The sequence below is a fragment of the Gopherus evgoodei genome, chromosome 1, assembly GCF_007399415.2.
Source record: "Gopherus evgoodei ecotype Sinaloan lineage chromosome 1, rGopEvg1_v1.p, whole genome shotgun sequence".
In the NCBI taxonomy this organism is placed as follows: domain Eukaryota; kingdom Metazoa; phylum Chordata; order Testudines; family Testudinidae; genus Gopherus; species Gopherus evgoodei.
The window spans coordinates 167,991,716-168,011,049 of NC_044322.1; the positions used below are offsets into that span (position 1 = coordinate 167,991,716).

Below are 19,334 nucleotides of genomic sequence, written 5' to 3' on the forward strand. Positions count from 1 at the left end.
CAAGGATGTAAAGCCGGTCTCCAGAGTCCAAGGCTAGTTCCCTAACCATTGGACAATCCTCCTTCCCCAGTGAGAGCATCGCTGCAGCTCCTATCATGGAGTGAGCAGATCAGTCAAGACCCTGTGAAGGGGAGTGCTTGTAGTCAGAGGCAGCCCTATGGTGCCTGCCAGGAGTGCTAGGCTGCTGCAAGTTCAGATCCTGCTAAAAACAGGTTTTTTTTGTGTTTTTGCTTTTTCAATGGGTTTGTTATTTATTTGTTCTGTGTTAGTTATAACTATTGCAGGTGTCATACTGGTGTGAATAAGTAATATTTATAACTCTAATTTGTTATTAAGTTTAATTATTTCAGATTTCTTTCAGAGCAGGCAGTAGTAGGCACGAGTGTCCCTTCCCCAAATGGGGAGGCAGGTGGATGAGGAGCATCTCCACAAGGGCAAGGAGTAGAATGGTTGTGGGTGCTCCCCATCTCCTCCCAATAGGAGAGGCTGGTGCAGCAGTGATTGAGGTTGTGCAGGCTAGATGGAAGCGGGTTAGGAGCACACAGGCCATCCGTGATAGAAGCTGCAGCTTTGCTCCCTCAGCCAACCAGAGAGCGTATGAGGGGCACTTCGGCCAGCATTGATCTGTATGCACCGATAACAATACAGCAGTATTGCACTGTGCATGGTGGTTGCAGGGCTGGGCCCTGAGAGCATGGTTCTGTGCCCGGTTACATGCCTTATTTCAATGGGAATTGCCCCAGCCTAGGTCAGAGCACAGTTTAGCCCTAAGAGATTGACATACACATTGTGTCTTTTTTTTTTTTGCCTCTCCGCATTACTTTGGTTTTCAGCAGTTGAAACAAACTGAATGCATAAGCAGAGAGCCCATCCTGCCACCAGATTCTTCGTTCCCCTCCATGCTGAAGATTGCCTTTGAGAGAGGTGCCGCTGTCCTGCTGGAAGATGGTGTCCAAGCAAAGCTGAGAGAGGCAGCTTCCCAGCTCCAACTTCAGCAGCTTTTGCTAGCAGTCAAGCACGTGCTGCTGTACCTAAAAACCACAGTGGAGATCTTCGGCAGTGTAAGGAATACGTTATCTTAACGCTGGGTTCTAAGTACAGCACACTGAAGTGGTGCAAATGCACTTTGGTTGTGTAGCCTCTCCATGTGCACAGCCACCACTGAAGTTAGGGAGCAGCTGAGGAATCTGGCCCAGATTGTAGCAGTTGTATCCCTTGTTGTTGAGACTGACTGCCTTTACAATAGGACTTTTTATGAATGTGTGTGTCGTGTATACTGCAAATGAATTGCAGCTTTCTTTCCATTTCATCTTTATATCAAGACTAGATGTCTGTCTGGAGGATATGCTTTAGTTGTGATTACATTCTTTGACCTGTGTTAAGTTGGAAGCAGACTAGATGATCTGATGAATCCTTCTGCCCTTAAAATACATGAATATTGTGTTAGCTTCCCAGAAGCTTTGATCAGGATCAGGCTCCTATTGTGGGAGCCATTGTATATGGTATCTTTCCCAAAGAGCTTACAATCTAAGAAGATATTAATTTAATCCTGTTCTTGCATAGTTTTCTTTCCAGCCTCCTCCACTTTTCTCCTCATCCTCTAGTGTGTTACTTTCACAGCTCAGTAAAAGTTCTGGCCCTTGCCTTCTCGGTCTCTACATGGACCTGCTGAGCAGCTTGCTTTGCCGATGTGATCAGATGAAGTTGTGCAACGAGCAGAAACAAGAAGGGGCCCAAACTGAATCGGATCTCTTTATGGATTTAGAGTCTGTGGCCACAGTGGAGTCTGCATATGACAAGGTATAAATAGGCTTGGCAGAATTCAATTTTTATTTATTTATTGTATAATTTTAACAGATAATATCAATGTTTATTTTTAAGAATTTTTTTTAATTGGTATTAATTTAAATTTTCACAAGTGTGCAAAATTATGGAGGGGGAGGGTCATACAATAATTATTTAATAACAGTAGACATTGAGATTAAAAAATGTAAATCTTTATAACCCTTAAAATACAAATTGTCAACATCACATGCCAAAGTACACAAAGTAAATATCATCAAATCAGACTCTTAAGTTCTCAAGCAGCACTTCTTTTTACTTGACCTGTCAATGGAAATATATTTTTTTGGTCGGTTTCTGTGTGTGTGGTGAAATCAACTTTTAGCAGCAATTACCGAAAAAAATCTGATCCTTCCAAGCTTAGGTATAAACCCCTCGGTACACTCATAATGAATGCTGTCATATTAGTCAGCACAATTAAATTGGACTCTAGGAAGTCTTTCATCAGCTTTGGGGAACTGTTTACTGAGGCAAAACAGACAAATGGCTCTCGGGTGCAAACTATATAACTTAATTGTCGTTGGTAGTTGAAATAAACTTTTAGCGTAGAGCATGGAGCTGACTTGTATTCTTACTGATACACACAGTGTGATAGAGGCTGAAGAAAGAAAGGAGGCTTCAGTGAATGCTACAGTGATGTGGAATGTGAGGATTTGACTCTTTCTAGTATTTATTTGTGTTAGGGTGTTTAATTTAGGATTAAAGGTGATGCCTGTCTAATAGGGAAACATGCAATCACTTGTTGAAGGCCTGTGCAAGATCTGCACACTAAGAGGAAGCACCACTGTAGCTTTATGTAGGGTGATGGGTGGGATGCAGGTCAGTTGTTGCCACATGGATAGTTGGCTTCAGACATAGTGTTCCACAGAGGGGTCTTTGCGTCAGACACAGAGAGGTCAATGCAGAGGTGTGCCATTGAAGGAGGTCTGGGAGAGGGACCAATGGATCTATGAGAACATGCATCCAGTGTGCCTAAACCAGTGGCTCTCAACCAGAGGTACGCAGAGGTGTTTCGGGGGTACATCAATTCATCTAGATATTTGCCTCGTTTTACAACAGGCTTGATAAAAAGCATTAGTGAAGTCAGTAGACACTAAAATTTTATTCAGACAATGACTTAGTTATATGCTCTATATACACTGAAATGTAAGTACGATATTTATATTCCAATTGGTTTATTTTATAAATATATGGCAAAAATGAGAAAGTAAGCCATTTTTCAGTAATAGTGTGCTGTGACACTTTTGTATTTTTATGTCTGATTTTGTAAGCAAGTAGTTTTTTAGTGAGGTGAAACTTAGGGGTACGCAAAACTCATCAGACTCCTGAAAGGGGTACAGTAGTCTGGACAGGTTGAGAGCCACTGCTCTGAACTACTATACAGGTGTGTGGCTGGGCAGCAGCCTCTACTATTCTAACCCACAGGCTAGAATAGTGGCTGTGGAAATGGCTGCACTGCAGATATTCAGCTCACTTGCATATTGGGAGAGTGAATGCTATTTCTCCATTCCTTTTAGACCCTGGCACAAAGCTCTGTTGCCCGCGTTTTGTGGAGGGAGGGGTGAATTTTCCCCATAATGTTAGTTTTATATAATAATAATGGAGATATACCTATCTCCTAGAAGTGGAAGGGACCCTGAAGGGTCATCAAGTCCAGCCCCCTGCCTTCACTAGCAGGATCAAGTACTGATTTGCCCCAGATCCCTAAGGGGCCCCCTCAAGGATTGAACTCACAACCTCAAGGATTGAACTCACAACCCTGGGTTTAGCAGGCCAATGCTCAAACCACTGAGCTATCCCTGCCTTCTCGAGTCTGCTTCCTGGACTTGAGAAGATTAGAATAAAGGTGTTTAGTTGATAAAACCTGTGATACCTCCCCTGGAACATAGTAAAACTTATGGAAATGTATAAAGTTACATTCTGTGATAGGTAAAAGTGGTGTCTGCTCCCTCACATGATACTCTGATTTAGGATTAAGTCATTCTAATGTCTGTGTAAAATTTTGCCACAGACTTTGAAAGATTCAATCATGCTTGTTTGAATGAACAAATTAAGCATTTGGCTTTATCCCAGAAGCAGCAGAATAGAAATTGATATGAATAACTTGGAGATGTTGTTTAATGTTTAGAATCTTTTTTTTTTTAACCATGCCATAAACTTTATTGTATGTACCTGTATTTCATTAATTCTTTTGACCAGTAATAGGCAATTTAATGTCCAAACTACAGGTTTTTAGGTTTCAGTAAGCATGCACTATAGGTAGAAGCAGATAAATTATTTTAAATTGTTATCTTTTTTGTGATCTCTTCCTAACTATGTACGTTGCAGATGCTAGAAGATATGCTCATGTTGATCTTCAAACATCCTACATTGGAGACCTGGTTCTTGGCTTTAGAGCAACATTCTCTTCCCCAACACAACTTAAACCCTGTCATGGTGAAGGTTTTGTCAGCTCATGTAAATAATGGCATCCTTCAGTTACTGAAGATGAGTGCTCCAGTGTTGCAAAATATGAAGCACATAGACATGCTGTCTAAGTATTTTGAAGCCATCACTGAAAGCGTCTTGGAAGAGTTACGTGCTGGAAGAAAAGAAAAGAACAAGGTATCTCCCAAAAAGTCCCAGCAGCTGGAGGCTCTGCAGCAGTTACATGTTTATATGGATGCGGCTCAGTTAAAAGAAGTCACGCTAGCCATGCTCCAGCTTCCTGCAGCAAGTCTGACCACTCAAAAATCTGAAAATTCCCCTAAAAAAGAGAAACATTTAAGCTTCTATGGGAAGACACTGGTGCAGCTCCTCACAGAAAGCTACCAAAGACAGACCATTCAAGGAGAGCTGCTGTTATCAACAGAGCACATTAAAGGGATGGGGACTCTGCTATCAACATCAGACAGTGAGGATCTGGAAAAAGTCTTCCTGCATGCTCTTTCTCGAGAGCCTCTCTTTGCCCATGCAGTTGGTGTAGATGTACATGTTTACTGCCTTAACCACATGACTGAAACTTCCCTTGCCATTGTAGCCTTGTTGATCCGGCATTGTAGGACTCATCTGCTGCAGTTTGAGCTGTGGTGTCTGAATTGTAAAACTGGAAAGTACCTAAGGAAAAATATGGACATCTTTCTTCCACTCATCAATGTATATTTGCAGAGTAGAGAGCAGTATGTCTTTACACGGCCATCAAAAGGTAAAACCAACAACTGATCAATATTAATGATGTAAATATTGTCCGGGGATTTTTAACTTTTCTCACCAGTGTTCAGATAAAATGATATGTCTGTCATTGGTTGCATTGGGAAGAATGAAAATTTCACTGACCTAAGGTCAGGGACTTAACTACATTCAGTGCTGGACTAGCCCCCCAAAAGGTACTGTTAGACTTGAGGACCAGTGACATTTTAGAAGTCCATTATCTTGTAAATCTTTAGTGCTAAAGTCAATACTTGTTATCCACTGAAAAGCTAGGATTCTCCACTTTATTAACAAGTTACAAAAATCGCTCTTTTCTGTCTAGTCTTGTCTGATTCTATGGGTGTTTATCATGTGACCATCACTGACATATCCAGGCACAAGGCACTGAAGTCAAGTCATCAGGCCTCTTTCCATTGCCATCTTTTTAAAATGCAGATAACTTTCCTTCCATGTAGGCTATTAACTGATTGTTCATCACTTAGGAAATAAAAAGTGCTATCTGCAGCGAATGCTGTGAATATTGTTGCCAGTCATATAAATACAAATTTAAAAAGTGTTTGAAAACATGTAGAATTTGCTGAACTAGAATGACTCGTAAGGTGTATTGATAGAAAATTACAAAGTAAGTTTTATTGGCCCATTAGCTTAGTGATACTTAGCCTTTGTGGCTCTAGAGTTTCATGTGGCTCTTTGGAGCACTGCTGTGGCTCTCAGTGAATCCAGAGATTTGATGGGTACACTTCTTGTTCTATTTAATCTCATGAAGAGCAACTAAAGTACTGATTAGCAGGCCTCCGCCTGGCTGGACACATGAGGCAGCATAGACATGGTATTCCAGTGGTCCCCAACCTTCTTCATGGGGCAGGTGCCGACGACTAGCTGCTGAGAACTGTGGCTGACAGACAAGCAGCTGTTGAAATGCCATCTTGAAGCAGCAACGTCAAGAGGCGTCGCCGCTGAAATTCGGCGGGATTTCGGCTGTAGTGCTCCTTGACGTTGCCACTTCTTGGCAGCATTTCTCCGGCTGCTTGTCCGGTGGCCAGTAGGCGGGTGCATGTGGATGCCCCGGCCATGGCGCCCATGGGCACTGCGTTGGGGACCCCTGTGATATTCTAATCAGATGACTCAGAGCTCACTTCCTGTTTCTTCAAGGTGACAAGAAGGAGGCAGAGAGGAAAGATCTTTCATTGCTGTTATCTTACAGGAATGCATGGAAATATTGTGCTGAATGGCATAGTAGAATCCTATAAAGTAATCTCGGATTAGTGTCCTGAGCAGGGTGGATAAAAATCACTTTTTAAAAGAAATTTTAAATAAATTTAAATTTATATGCATTTTTATTTTTAAAAATAAACCTCCTTAAAATTGAATTTGAAATAGACAGCCTATATTAAGGTCTAAACTTACTATATCATCTATTTAAAATAATTTAAATTAAATTAAAAAAAAATTAAGCAGTGCATGTTTGCTGTCAAAGTTTTAAAGAAAATCAAACCACTGAACTCGTAGAAGCCATTGGCTGAGCGCCTGGAACCAGCAATGTTGAAGAGCTAAACCAGCTTTTGACAGCAGTAGCCTCCGCTGCAGGTACAGAGAGAATATTTTCTTTTCATTCATCTAGTTCAGCTCAATGACTAGTTCATTCAAAGTTAAAAAATGGATTGGGGGTTGAAAAATCAGGAAAGCTTGTTTTCCTCTTCCAATTTATGAATAAAAACTAGGCGTGAGAGGATGAGATCTACTAGTTCTAAAATCTTAAACAATACGGTGACCAGAAACAGTCTCTTCAGTTCCCAAACTACAGATAATAGTTTATATTAAACTGTTCCTTTATTTAATAAACCAGTTAGTTTTAAATGCAAAACTTGTTTTGATAAACTTAACTTTTTCTCAGTATATCCTGCACAGTTAGGGTAATTTTATTCAATGATATAATAAAAATGAAAACTCTGTTTTTGGCATTTATACAATTCCAGTTTTGTTTCCTGAACAGAACTTGACAAAAAATTGCAAGTAAAAAATATTTATCTAGTACATATGAAATTCATCATTCATCAGGTTCTAGTATAATAAATTGTAAAAATTAATAATATGAATAAATGTATGTTAAACTATATAGTTGCTTAAATAAATATCTATACATACAGTGTATTGCCCTGGTTAGCAAAAAGTAGTACCAAATTTATTGTATAACCTAATTTTAGTTGCAAATCAGCATGTATTAATGGTTACTAACTAGTGAGAATCAACTTTTCTTTGGACAAATAACTAAAAAGTACAAATGCAAAACACACTTAATGATTTAAGTCAAGGTTTCCTGGTTGCTGATCTAAATAATTATTAAAATCATTTATTTAAATTACTTTGAATAAATCAGTCCACCCTAGCCATGAGGTTTCATTGTCATTTTTGCATTGTAGTGTTGCTTCAGTATGTGAGAAATGTGTTTGATGACAAGGCAGTGCAGTGACATTGATCACTCTGGTCGTTTTGTGTCTTTCTGCAGTTCTTTTTGATGGCAAAGTGACCCTGTCCCTCTTTGTGCTCTCATCGCCTGGCAGAGTTAACCTCATAACTCTCCATCTTATAGTAGCAGTAATTTCCCAAAGGCAACCTAATATGTTAAATGAAAGTATTTCACAAAAATTAATAAGTAGGCTGATGCATACCATCAATGAGCAGGAATCCCAGCAACAGTTGAGTCATTTGCCTGCATCCCGAATGCTGTAACATGACCATAACACTCAGTGTGCTCTAGCTCAGGGGTTCTCACATTCATTGCACCTCGAGTCCCTTCTGATACAAGAATTACTGCACAATCTCAGGAGGGGGGACTGAAGCCTGAGCCCCACTGCACCTGGTGGGTGTTGGGAGTAAAGCCTGAGCCTCATCATCCCGAGCTGGGGGGGCTCAAAACAGAAGCCCAAAAGCCGCCCGCCAGGGGCTGATGCTTGTAACCTGAGCCCTGCCACCCAGGGCTGAAGCCCTTGGGCTTCGGCCCTGGGCAGTGGGGCTCAGGCTTTGTTCCTGGGCCCCAACGAGTCTAATGGCAGCCCCGGAGACCCCATTAAAATGGGGACATGACCCACTTTGGGATTTGAGAACCACTGCTCTAGCTCAACCAGAACATGGACTTCATGCAGGAGCTTTTTAGTGACTTTCTGTGGCTTGTGTTTATGCAGGACATTGAACTGGGTGATCACAGTGATCCCTTCTGGACTTAAAATCTATGAATCAGTCTGTCCGCACTATGAATGGAACAGCTGATAAAGAAAATCAGAGACATTTTATGATTATTCTTTAGACTATTATTGCAGTAGTGCTTAAAGGGCCACAACCAAGTGGGGCCAAATTGACTCAAATAGAACACTGCTAGTTGCCCCGGGCTCTTCTTGAGCCCTGAACAGCTGGTCAAAGCATAACACTTCTTAAAATCTGTCTAGATAATCATCTATTCAGTTTAGAATAAACCCTATCTGTCTAGTGGTTGGGTGTGAAAAAAAAATATTTCCAACTGCAAAGAGAATATTTTATCTGGTGAATGGAATGTTGTAAACTATCCATTTCAGCAGAATTTTATCTGTCATGAAAAAAAAAAAGTTCTAGCCATATAGGTGGAAAAATAAATTTCCAAGTATAAATCAATACGGTGATGCCTTCCTGAACCTCACACAGCTCCAGTAGCTGTGCTGCTGCTCTAAGTTTTTCCAATCAACAGCAGAATTAAGCTGACAAAAATCTGGTTAGTTTCACCCTGGCATTTCAGAAAATTAGGTGCTACAATTAAACTAACCGGGACCAAGCCTGTTTCATTCTTCTACTGATAAGGAAGGTTGCAGGCAACAGCAGAGGCAGACACGCTGTATCTGTTGATGGGCAAGGACATACGTGTCTGGAAGTGGTATAAAATAGTGGCGAATCCTCAGCAGCAGCCAACGGAGTCTGGGAGGGATAGAGTAGCAGACCCAGCTTACAGGAGGTTCAAGAGATGTTGCTTGGTGACGGGCCAGAAGAGGAAGAGAAATCTTTCTCCATTCCATTACCCAGAGAATGATGCTAGCTTCAGATTTATCAGACACTTTACTATCTGAGAGCTGAAATGAAAGAAGAAGCCTCTGATCAGAGTCCAGTGTCAGCACCTTGGTAAGAATCTGAGTGGTTACTACTACCCTTTTCTAGCAGATCAGAGCTGGGCTTCTCATCAGGATGTTGCCCCTGTGCCTTGGAGGTGTGTGATATTTGCCTGTAACTACTCATTTTAATCCTCTGACTAGTAGGTGTTTGAAAGAGATACCAGACACTTTACAGAACATTTGTCTTTCAAACACTTCGTAAATCTGTTACAGTCCACACAGTGTGTGCTTTCCCACGATAGGCCCACAGTCTGTTCTATCATTCCGCTGAACACATGAAGCAGTTTGAGTTGAGAGCACTGCCAAAGAGCTTACAATGACATCCCTGCATCTCTTTGCACTCTTTCTTCCTACAGTCTCCTCAGCTGTTGTGCCTGTCTTGAGAGTAGCTTTGTGGAAAGAACTGTCAAAAAAAATTCTAGATACAGAACCATCGGAAGAACTCACAGCAGTGAAGTTGCAGGTGTTTTCCAAGCTGGTACAGTCTTCCGAAATTGAAGCACTAACTAATCTAATTGACCAGTTACCTGGAACTCTTGAAAGAGCAGAAAATTACGAGAGGTAGGCAAGTCCTATTTCCAGATTTTGCATTTTAAGCAATGTAATGCCTGGAATTGTCATTTTGTTGCATAAAACATTGTTACCCCTGCTTCAAAGAACCTACTGTCTATGTGTGATGTTATTTTTAAGTCAAGGTGTCTTTTAATATATGTATATCGTGAAAATATTTTTACGCAATAAATCGCAAATGTCCCCCAAAACTTTAAATAAAACATTCCTGATTCATGAAGCTGTACAGTGGTTCAGTGAAATTAAATGTGTGTGGGGAAATTTCATTGGTGTGCTTCAGAAATAACTGTTTATAGCACAGCAGAATAAGGCTACAGATTACCCATATTAAGTTTTATCTAAACTTTGTGGAACTTTTGAGGCACTTTTCAAGTTCACATTCAATAGCATAATAAACAGAGAGACACAAATTATTGTAAGGACTTATGCGTTAAGGTCTGGAAGTACTTAGCTCGGACCAGTAAAATTTCTGACCAGTACACTTTCACAAGCTCTGTTCTTGGGCAAGTGATTGAAACATTTTCTATCCTGGCTTAAGCTGATGGTGGCTGAGTTTATAACAGATGTGACAGTACTCATCTCTGGGGTAACATGAGGGAAGGACTGGCCATGTAAATTCCTGGGTGAATAACTTATTGCATGGTTATCATGAGCTTTAGAAGATAGTGATTCTTTGATCATCTGGGGCTTAGGTGTCCCTAGGCATAAAATCAAATGATTAAAAATGTGTAGAGAAAATCATGGTAAAATTAACACAAACAAAAACATTCTACTAACATTTGAATTGTCTGCAGTTGGATTGTGGCAGATTCCATATCAAGAGCGCTGGAGAACTCTGCTGAGGAGTTGCACTCCTGGAAGAAAAGCCTCTTGGCAGCCTGTATAAAGTGGTTAATCACCACATATAACATCAGTAAAGAACAAGAAAACAACCAAGGAACAGAGAGTTCCATGCTGCTGAGACTAGAAGAGTTATTGGTGAGACTCCTTTCCATTTGCTTTAATCTAAATCTTGGTTGTATGGACTTTTCTTATTGCAGCAGAACGTTTATTGTGGTTTTCTATTTCTGTATTTAAATGAAGTTGTTGCACTTGTCTTGGTTTCTTTGGTATTTTGTGTGCAGCTTGTACAGTGTGTAACTGGCCTTACAAGATTCTAATGCAAAATAATTTGGGGTCTTGTTGGGAGAAGCCCTGGACACTTGCAATTACCATTGAAGTTAGTGGGATTTTGAGATACTCAGTGCCTCTCAAGATCAGTCCCTGATGATGATTTTTTTTTTTTTTTTTTTAAAGAGAGAGGAAAAAATGCTGTAAAAGTAGAAGTGTTCTTCCAGAGTACATGAATCTGCTCCCACTGAAGTTAACGACAATCATCCAGTTGACTTCAGTGGTAGCCCGGTCAGTGCCATAAGTTCCTAATCATCTGTGCATCTCAAATTTTCTTTAGGTGTGTAAGGAATACAGGATCAGGTCCTAAGTAAAAGTAAAAGATGCTTTTACAGATGTTGGGCTAACTGCCCCTCTTGGTTTCTTTGTGTGCACTCCTTCTCGGGCATCACCTGTCTCTGGGGGTGTAAATACACAATTCTCCTACACTCAAACAGGGCCTTGGTACTAACGGTGATCACCTCAGCAGGTCTGACTTGTGGTCAGCACCTGCAGTGCACTTCTCTCTTGGAGCTATGACCCATGCTACCCTGTGACCGGACAGCTTTATAAAGGAAAGTATTGTTTATTTAGAACTGAAACATTTCAGAAAAAAATATCTTAAAACAAGAAGTAAACTACATGTATATCTAGCTTACCAGGTGTCTATCCAACTTCCACTTGGGATCCTGGTAGGCCCAAACTTCCTACAGATACCCCTAGAGCCCTTGTGTCAGGTAGCATAATTTGCTCTCTTAGCCCCCAAACCAGTTCTTCTCTCTCCTTCAGGGACAGTGTCTTGAAATCCTGTTCCATTTTTGTCCTCCCCTTTGCAGGCACCATGTAACTTTTTAACCGTTAGCTACCAGCATTGGCAAAACAAGACTTGCAACTTAGTTGAGATTGGATGTAGCCTCCGTGAAACTAATAGCTTTCTCCTTTGTCTTTCAAGTGTGTGCTGGAATGTTCTTTTCTTATCCAGGAATTATTGTCTTCTTCCTCGAGAGAGCTCCCATTGACTTAAAGCAATACAAACATATAATAAACATTCCACTAACCCAGCATAGTTCTATACTGTACCTATATGACTGTCACACATGACATTCTTAAAATTATTACATACCCGCTTCATGTCCACTGTAGATCCCACCTAAAGATTTCCACAACTGATCTACAGATAAACTCAGATGTATCCTTGTAATGTTCTGTTATCTAAATTGACTAAAGATCCCGTCTCCCGCGGCAAAATGAAGTGTTATTTCATATCGGTAGTCAATACGGGTGCTGCATTATAGTGGTGGGCTACATTACCCACAAGCTGGAAACTTCTGTTCTAAGGAAGTCAGAATTGCTGCTGTCTCATGTTAGCCAGTGTGATTTGGATTATGCTTTTGTTTGTAGGGCCCAGTTATATTGTAATGTCTCACCTATTCCTTCTTGCTGAGCTGTAAAAAAAAAAAAAAAAAAGGCCCAGTTCTAACAGGTGATGAACACCCTCAAATCCCACCCATCAGCGGGAAAGGAGAGCATCTGGCACCTCACAGCATCAGCCCTTTATTCTTTTGGGTCCCAAGGAGAAGGAATAGGTGAGAGGAGGTTCTGATACTTGCAATGTAATTGGGCAGGGAAATGTATCACTTAAAACAAAAGGTGTAATTAGTATTTGAAGTGCTGCGGTATGAAAATTCCTTTGCAGATGAAGATAGAATACCCTGTAGTCTTCCCCCTCCACCCTGACACCGAGTTTCTTTCTGGCAGAGGTTGGCTGCAGATGCCATGTTGTCCTAACTTCATATCTGTAATTTTGCTCTAAAAATGTTTTGCTTTTTTACATTATTGCATTTCTCATGGAAATAGTCCTGAGCCTGATAAAGTGCCTTTGAAATTTTGTGTTTATCTGAAATAACGGCGTAGGCTATGTCTACACTAGCATTTTTATCTGTAAAACTTTTGTTGGTCAACAGTGTGAAAAAAACACACCCCGACCAACAAAAGTTTCACCAACAAAAGGGCTGGTGTGTATAGCACTATGTTGGCAGAAAACGCTCTTCTGCTGACATAGCTACCGCCACTCGTTAGGGATGGTTTAATTATGCCAGCAGTAGAGCTCTCTCCCACCGGCATAGAGCGTCTACACAGGAGACCTTACAGTGGCACAGCTGTGCTGCTGTAAGACCTGTAGAGTAGACATAGCCTTAGACAACTGCTTGAGAAACATGGGAAGACCGGTGAGTACCAGGTAGTAAAAAAAAAAAAAAGGCTTTACATAAGCAGAACAGTTGTATTTTTCTTTTGGTACTTTTGAAACCCTTGAAACAGGTTGAACTCTGCTATCATGGTTCCAAAGTGTTCAACAGAAAATGGGGGTTTTGATGTTCTATAGAAACTTTGCTCTGCTTCATATTGGATGCTATATATCACTACTTGTTGTTTACTGCCCATACAGCATTTTGTTAATGAAGTGGTTCCGGCTGACTGGAACAGTCTTGTGAAGATGGGACTTAAGTAAGTAATTTTGTATTGCTGTTGAGATGAAGCAAAGATGGAGCAGGCACTCTGTAATGTTCACTGGGCCGTATTCTATCAGTTAGAGCCCAATCCTACAGTCTACTAAGCACATCCTAAAAGGTACTAAGTGCTTTCAACTTCTACAGAAATCAGTGGGACTTGAGAATGACAGTCACTTTTTAGGATTAGCCCCGTAGATAGGCACAGTTTCCATTCACTTCAGTACAACTCCATTGACTTCATGTACAACTGAGGCCAGACTTGGCCTTCAGTTAGTGTGGTGTGGCAAAGTATTGGAACTGCTTCTACTTTCTTACTACTAGTGTAACCCGTGATTTTTAATTAAAGATATTCCCAGTTTACTCTGGTATGAAGTCAAGATCAGGCACTTTTCCTTTGCCAGTAAAAAAGAGAGATGAGAAGAAATAAATATTTTGGGGGAGGCTTAGCTTATGTGGAGATAGTAATCTCTCAGCTTTTTACATTTCTATCAAATGAAGGTTTTAATATAAAATTTGTGAAATGCTAACCTTTAATAAAGTCTGTACAGCTGATTGCTGTTCTGACTGTGAATAGGCCTTTCTTCCGAAGTTTAAGATGTGGTTAGTTCACAAATGCTGAATGAAAAACTGGCTATGTTTTTTTTATTTGCTTTCCATACTGTGTTTCACTATTTTGAATAGCAAATTTGCCTTTGATTGAAATCTGAGTTTCCTTTGATCATTGTTTTTGAAGGTATCGCTACAGTGATCATGGATTTCTGAAAACTCTTAATGCTGCTGTGCAATTGTTGTACACGAAAGAGAGCCCTCTTAGTCAGAGATTAGTCAAGCTCTCCATGCTTTACATGATGATCACGCAGCACTCTTTATTTTTGTCAATTATGCTGAGGTCAAGAGAAGAAGATAACATGAAGATTCAGACAAGAGGTATCTCTCTTTCTTTTCTTCAGCTATATATAGTAATAGTATCTTGTCAGTTTTGTTTTCCATCCATCCAGTTTCCTACCCATCTACATATTTACCAAGCTATTCAAATAACTCCCAAATTGTTATTAGCATTTCATTTCAAAGCCTGCCTTTTCTCTTCTACTTGAATTTAAATGTTGTATTTTTCCTCACGAATGCCAGTTTTAAACATTAATATCTGTTAGAGCCATTCTTTGGTGGTGTTTCTTACTGCTGAAGACTTGGGGTGAAATCCTGGCTTCACTGGAGTCATTGGAAGTTTTCCATTGATTTCAGTAGGACCAGAATTTTGTCCTTGATGTAGATTAGATAAAGAAGGTAGAAATATTATTTGGCTAAGTATTTATTTTAAAATGTGCTTACATAAGAGACATTAATTTTAAAATAAGTATCTGTGTTGATGTAGAGCAATGGTTCCCAAACTTTAACAACCCGCGAACCCCTTTCACTAAAATGTCAAGTCTTGTGAACCTCTTCCTAAAAATGAATATTTACAGGGATTTTCTGCCTTACCTCTGCATAAATTATAAAAGCAATGATCTTGGAAATATAAAATTTGTTTTTATGACATGCTTATTACACACTATTATTACAGTATTTTTATTACAGTATGAAAACGGCACCACTCTTCCAAGATCTCACTTTTGTAGCTTATATCAAATTTGATTAATCCTGTTACAAGACAAGGCTCCTATCAGAGATGCCAGTAGAAAAAAGGGGTGTGGGTGCAGAGCCGCTGTGCACCCTGGGGTCTAGGGGGGGCCCCCGCTGGAAAAGTGGGTGGGGGAGTGCGGGGGCTGCCGGGAAAAAAGGAGAGGGACCCGTGGGGGGTGTGTGTGCACACTGACGTGGGGCCAGCACATGACTCTCATTGCGCCCCCCCCCCCCCCCCACCACCACTGGCGCCTCTGGCTCCTATGTTTCATCAAGGAATATCAGATATGAAACAGCATGTAGGTATTTAAGAAGCCAACTCAAAGAGTTCCTCCTACACAAGCATTCAGGTCTTCAGCAGTCCAGGCAAACAACCCATGTTACAACAAAGCTTAAACAACACTAGCAGCCTATTTATTTTTAAAAACAGCCAAAAATATCCACCTCCCTTTCCATTTCTTATAAGGAGTCTTGAAGTTTAACTCTCCTCAGTGTGATAGATATGCGTGCTTTGGTCTGCTTAGCTCTTGGAAGTTCCGAAGGCTCTGGGCTGCTGATGTCCCTATGGACAGCTCTGTCCGCTATTAGGGAATTGTTTTCCCGAGAACCCCCTGTAATATTTCATGAACCCCCAGAGGTTCACGAACCCCAGTTTGGGAACCACTAATGTAGAGGATTTAATATTACTTTTTGCTATTTGTATTTCAAATTTTAATTTCTTAGCTTGTGTATTTGATAGAACAGTCCTCCTCTGAGGAATCTAGTTAAATTCTAACCTGAAAGAGGTAGCAAGGTCTAATGATAGAGTATTGGGCTGGGAGTCAGGAGACCTGGATTCCATTCTTGGCATTGGAACTGAGTTGCTCTGTGACCGTGGGCAAATTGCTTACCTGCTCTGCACTTCTGTTTCTCCAGCTGTAAAATGGGGATAGTATTTAGCTGCCCTTTATAAAGCACTTTGAGATACATTGATAAAAATTGCTATATATGAGATGATGATGAAATTGTAAGTGGAACAGTTTGATGACAAATTTGTACTGCCCACGCCGATAGTCATGAGCAAAATCTAGGCAGACTCTAAGGTTTTTAAATGTCTGACAAGATGAGAAAGCTCCAGTGACGCAGTAGGAGGAAGGGATTGCTTATATTTTTTGTGAAAGTATATCCGTTATTTCATGCATTTGTCAGTTGGACCATATTTCCATAGGACAAGGAGACAGGCTCTTTCAAAGAAGCTAGCCTCAATAATTCAGAAATTTACTGTCATGAGTTCATTCGTCTTTACCTCTATCTTTCTCTAACTCTAACTCTAATGAAGAGGTTGTCACTGTTTTGCTTTGATTTATGATGTGGCATGGCAGGTAGGGGAGAAAGGATGGGCTTTTGGCTCAGGCAATGGACTGCAACTCAAAACGTGCGTCCAATTCCCATCTTTGCCACACACTTCCTGTTTGTCTTGGGGCAAGTTTGTCTATCATTTATTTGGGCATTAGCTCCCCACTATTAAAACAAGGATGGTAACACTTCTGTATGTCACAGGATAAATTCACTAATGCTTGTTCTGCAATCAGATCCTGCAGTGATGGGGTCTAGGTAAATACCTAGATAGGATGGTAAATACCAAGCTGGCTTTTAGAAAGGTTGTTCCAGTTGAAACTACTGTATCATATCTGGCCTACAGCGCTGATGGAGAAATGTTTTGCCGATGTCGTGTCACAAGTGTAAATATTAATGCAAAATATTAAGGTGTTTGTTTAAATGTTCTCTTTCTGGCTACCATCTGATAGAGAATGCAAAAACTAAAAATACAGTTTCGTATTTGTTTCAGAGGCATTAGTGGATATATTGTCAACTATAGTGAAGCTCAGTCCCTCAGTCTGTGAGAGCAGCCACTTCGCTGTATTACTAGGATCCTATGGTGCAACGCTAAGTGATGTCGGTAAGTGTATTGGAGTGTTAAATATATTTTCCATTGGATCTATTTTTAAAATGCTTAATGTATGTCTTACTGATTTTTTAGATCAGAAAATACTACTGCTTCTTCAGTTATATGAGAAGAATGATCTAAGTCTTATAAACTTTAGGTAAGTTGATTGCTGCCTTTTGTTTTGTTAGCACATGTGCCATATAAGCAATCTGAAAGTTAATATATGCCTGGCACCTTATTTTTGAATTGAGGACCAAAACTCAGAATGGGAATTAAATTAATGTTGGTGCAAGGAGCTGGATTAATAGAACCTGGGCACTATTCACAGAGCAGGTGCAGAACAGGCAGCAGCATTTCAGCTCCCCCTCGTGCCACTACACTGGGGTAGGGAAGACCACATTGTGGGGTGAAAGGATTGCTTAGTCTCCCAGTTCTTTTAGTCCTTGGTCTGCTGCTGAGCCAGCCCACTTTGCAGTTAGCACTTTTAATGGCTCTGCTGCCTTTAGCATTTTGCTGCTTATTCATTCTGTTTATTTTAAATGCACCTTTCCTTCATTTCACCTGTATAAGCATTGCTAACAAAGTGCATACAAAGTACAAATTCAACCTATGTCCAACCCCCTCGCCTCCTGTCACCAACAAAACTACACTTGAAATGCTACAGCGGCACAGCTGCAACACTTCAGCATAGACGCTACCTATGCTGACAAGAGGGGCTCTCCTGTCGCTGTGGTTGCTCCGCCTCCCTGACATGGGTGGTAGCTACATCAGTGCAAAGAATTCTTTTGTCAACCTAGTGCTTTCTACACAGAGGGGTTAGGTTGGTTTAACTACATCACTCAGGGTGGTGGATTTTTCACCCCCCCTGAGTGACCTGTCTGGGTCACCCTAACATTTTAGTGTACAACAGACCAAAGACTCTCCTTTGTCTCATCCATTCAACCCCATCCCACCCATGGAAAAGCCTGTGGGAACAAATAAGCCTTGTCACCTGTCCTGAGGGTCGGCATATTTGAACTTTGGTGAAGTAAGGACAGAAGTTAATTCTAGAGTCAAGGACCCTGCCACTAGTCATCTCATGTCGCTCAGCTGCTGTGCTATCACAGAGGCAAAGAATGGCCTCTAAGGTACCTAGTAGCATAAACCATATAGGTCTTTATAGGTGAAAAACAACACTTTAATATTGCATTCTGAAATAAATTAGTAGTCAGACCCTTAGATAGACGTGGTCCCTGCCCTGGCATGCAGGGAATACAGACCAATCCAAGGAACATGCTTGAGATTGGGAGTAGGCAGAGTCATAGTCAGTCATTGATGGGAGTCTGTATAGCTTGTAAGTGATTAATGGCATTGTCTTTGTGGTCTTACTACTTCATAAAGTACTTAGTGTATTGTAGGTCTATATAGATAATAAACAATAAGCCTTAGCACAGTAAATGGGTTTCTAAGGAGAGGGTGAAAGGGCTGGTTTAGTGGGTCATGGAGGCATTTTGGTGCTGGCTTGAAAAACTAATTGAACTCCAAGACATTCTGAGGTTTGTATAGTTTGATCAAGTCTTGGTCAGTGTGTGAGGAGGTAGTGGTGGTAGGCACTGACACTGTCAATAAATCAGTCTCCTGAGGTGTGTAAAGACTTTGATTTGTTGGCTAAAGGGACACCATCAGGCTGAATTCTGAAAGCCTTTGAGAGAGGATGAGAAAGATGTTGCCAGGGAAACAGATTCTGGTTTCAAGTTCCCACCGGATAATAAGCACAACTGAGGGGGAATTTTAAATACTAATTTATATCCTTTTATAAATTGAATCTATCTCTATAATTGCCTTTCTCGCCATGCTAATTATCTGTTAACTAAGGGCTTATTTTTAACAATATTTAAGGATTCTGTTGTGGGGACCAGCAGCTGTGGAACATCACAAGACTTGCAAGAGTCTGGGGAAGTCACTATGGCAGCAGCCAAGCATGGAGGAAATTTTGTGTCTGCTAGATAAAGAGAAGATGATGAAGACTATCCTACATTTCCCTCAACATCGCCGTCTCCTGCCGCCAGAGGTGCTTTGGATCAGCTGTTGGTTATTCTCTTTTAATGTGGAGAAGCCCCTTTCCTTTTAGTAATTTTATTAATCATGCCGTTGTTAATGTGATATAGTCCGTTGTTTGCAGTCAGAAATACGTAACGAGATACTAAGATTAATTAGCTGGTATCACTTCACAGAACATGTTTTTACTGTTCTACTTCCAACTGAACCAGTATTTATTTATATTTTTTCATATTAATTGCAGTCTAGGATCACATCTTGCCTGTAATTAAAGCTGTGCCACACCATTGAATTTAATGAGGTTGCCAGAATATAACCGAGATCAGAATTTGGCATCTAGTGACTCACCACGTTTGA

At 40.6% G+C, this 19,334-nt stretch overlaps 1 protein-coding gene across 3 annotated transcripts in view; it reads left to right on the forward strand.

Annotated features, from left to right (window-relative positions):
- Positions 1-19,334, forward strand: part of URB1 (URB1 ribosome biogenesis homolog) — an 82,352-nt gene that overhangs the window by 39,424 nt on the left and 23,594 nt on the right. For 2 of the 3 annotated variants that reach the window (XM_030579221.1, XM_030579232.1), the window contains 10 exons: positions 834-1,061; positions 1,621-1,800; positions 4,171-5,026; positions 9,521-9,725; positions 10,529-10,712; positions 13,330-13,388; positions 14,127-14,320; positions 16,842-16,952; positions 17,034-17,097; positions 18,819-18,990. In XM_030579221.1, coding sequence (XP_030435081.1) covers positions 834-1,061; positions 1,621-1,800; positions 4,171-5,026; positions 9,521-9,725; positions 10,529-10,712; positions 13,330-13,388; positions 14,127-14,320; positions 16,842-16,952; positions 17,034-17,097; positions 18,819-18,990 — 2,253 coding nt within the window. The remainder of the gene's footprint in view (positions 1-833; positions 1,062-1,620; positions 1,801-4,170; positions 5,027-9,520; positions 9,726-10,528; positions 10,713-13,329; positions 13,389-14,126; positions 14,321-16,841; positions 16,953-17,033; positions 17,098-18,818; positions 18,991-19,334) is intronic. The other variant, XM_030579229.1, reaches the window with a different exon arrangement.